General features: G+C 44.5%; 1 protein-coding gene across 1 annotated transcript in view; it reads right to left on the reverse strand.

Moving 5' to 3' along the window:
- Positions 1-175, reverse strand: part of LOC104998223 (chromosome unknown open reading frame, human C1orf115) — a 12703-nt gene extending 12528 nt beyond the window's left edge. The window contains exon 1 of the mRNA XM_010853300.1: positions 3-175. Within this exon, the coding sequence (XP_010851602.1) occupies positions 3-59 (57 nt within the window). The 5' untranslated portion in view covers positions 60-175. The remainder of the gene's footprint in view (positions 1-2) is intronic.
- Positions 176-1819: the final 1644 nt, after the last annotated feature.

Genomic DNA, 1819 nt, shown 5'->3' on the forward strand with positions numbered 1-1819 from the left:
GGCCCACAACGCGGGAGGCTGCTCGCCGCCTTGCTTCGGAGCCTGGCTCCCACCGTCATGATGCCGCGGGCCCTCCGGCTGAGGTCGGGGACACCAACCTTTGCTCCCAGCCCGCACCTCCAGCCGCGCCGCCCACCCCTGCCCAGCGAGACCAGGCCCAGCCCAGCCGGGCCAACCCGGACGGGGCGGGAGGACTTGGCATCGCAGCGCCCCCTGGCCGTGGGGCCTGGGATGGCGGTGGCTCCACCGAGCCTGGCCTTCGGCTGATCGGGTCCCAGCGGCCAGGATCCCAGCCACTGGGTGAGGGCTATCTCTAAAGGTTAATGGACAATTAACATGCAAAGCAAGTTCAACCGCACTTAACGAAAGAAGTGAACCCCAACTAGTAAGACTTCCTTTGCCCACGTGCAGACTGGCAGAGATGATGATAATGGTGATGATGATGGAAAAGATGATAGTAATAAAGATCGTGCGCGGGCTTCCCTGGTGGCTCAGACGGTAGAGTCCGCCTGCAATGCAGGAGACCTGGGTTCGATCCCTGGGTCGGGAAGATCCCCTGGAGAAGGAAATGGCAACCCACTCCAGTATTCCTGCCTGGGAAATCCCATGGACAGAGGAGCCTGGCGAGCTACAGTCCATGGGGTCGCAAAGAGTCCGACAAGACTGAGCGATATTCAGTGGCGGTGAGGATATGGTGAAAGGATGGTTATAATACAGTATTCAATGGAATGCAAACTAGAGATAGGCTATTGGAAAGGCAATCAGAAAATATTTATTGAGTTCTGAAAAACAGTTGTAACTCTCCAGGTGCCTATGCTAAGGAAACATTCAGAAGCACAAAGCAGTCGTGGATGGTGCTCATCACAGTCTGACGCCGGTGAAAAAGGGAAGCAAACCGACAGGGCTGGAAAAGTTAATTCTGGCGCAAGCATTTGACATCATATGAAGTAATCTTTAAAATCACAATTTTCAAGAATATCACTCTGGTAGACATGCATTCTCAGATTACTGTGCATCTCAATCTGTTTGGGATATCTTACTTTCTTATGTAGGTGAATACCTGTTAATTCTTGGAAATTTAGCATTAAGTATAAAAACAATGTATTATTATTTCATTAATATTTTAATACTATCAAAATGTGTGATATGTTTAAGAACTGTTTGGATATACTGCTGCTGCTGCTGCTGCTGCCTCACTTCAGTCGTGTCCGACTCTGTGCGACCCCATAGACAGCAGCCAACCAGGCTCCCCCTCTCTGGGATTCTCCAGGCAAGAACACTGGAGTGGGTTGCCATTTCCTTCTCCAATGCATGAAAGTGAAAAGTGAAAGTGAAGTCGCTCAGTGGATATACTGCTATAAGTATATAAAATAGTCATAATTTAACAAAGTAGAATATAAAAAATTAGTTTTGTGATTTCAACTTAAATTGTAAAATCAAATAATTTTAGACTGATAAGTTTAACTTGAAAGGAATATAAAAATAAATTAATTTACTATATTTATGAGTTACATAGTCCTGTACAAAGTTGAAGGACTTGAAAAGAAAATCACGTATATTAAGTTTATAAGAGTCACTTAAAATGTTTAAGATAATTAAATGAAGTGAATGATGAAAACCCATTACAGTGACTGTTAAATTTTACTAGGTTTGTAAATGAAATAAAACAGTACTGGAGGTTAAAAGATTATGGGAAGCTTGATCTATGGATTTGTAACTTAACTAAGATAACTATCAATTTATAAACAAAAACAGACTCTAATCGTCCCTTTTCTATGTGAAAAATGGGCTTCAGAGACCCTCCAACTCCCAACTACAT

Source organism: Bison bison, unplaced genomic scaffold (genome assembly GCF_000754665.1).
Source record: "Bison bison bison isolate TAMUID 2011002044 unplaced genomic scaffold, Bison_UMD1.0 scf7180017864325, whole genome shotgun sequence".
NCBI classification, from domain to species: Eukaryota; Metazoa; Chordata; class Mammalia; order Artiodactyla; family Bovidae; genus Bison; species Bison bison.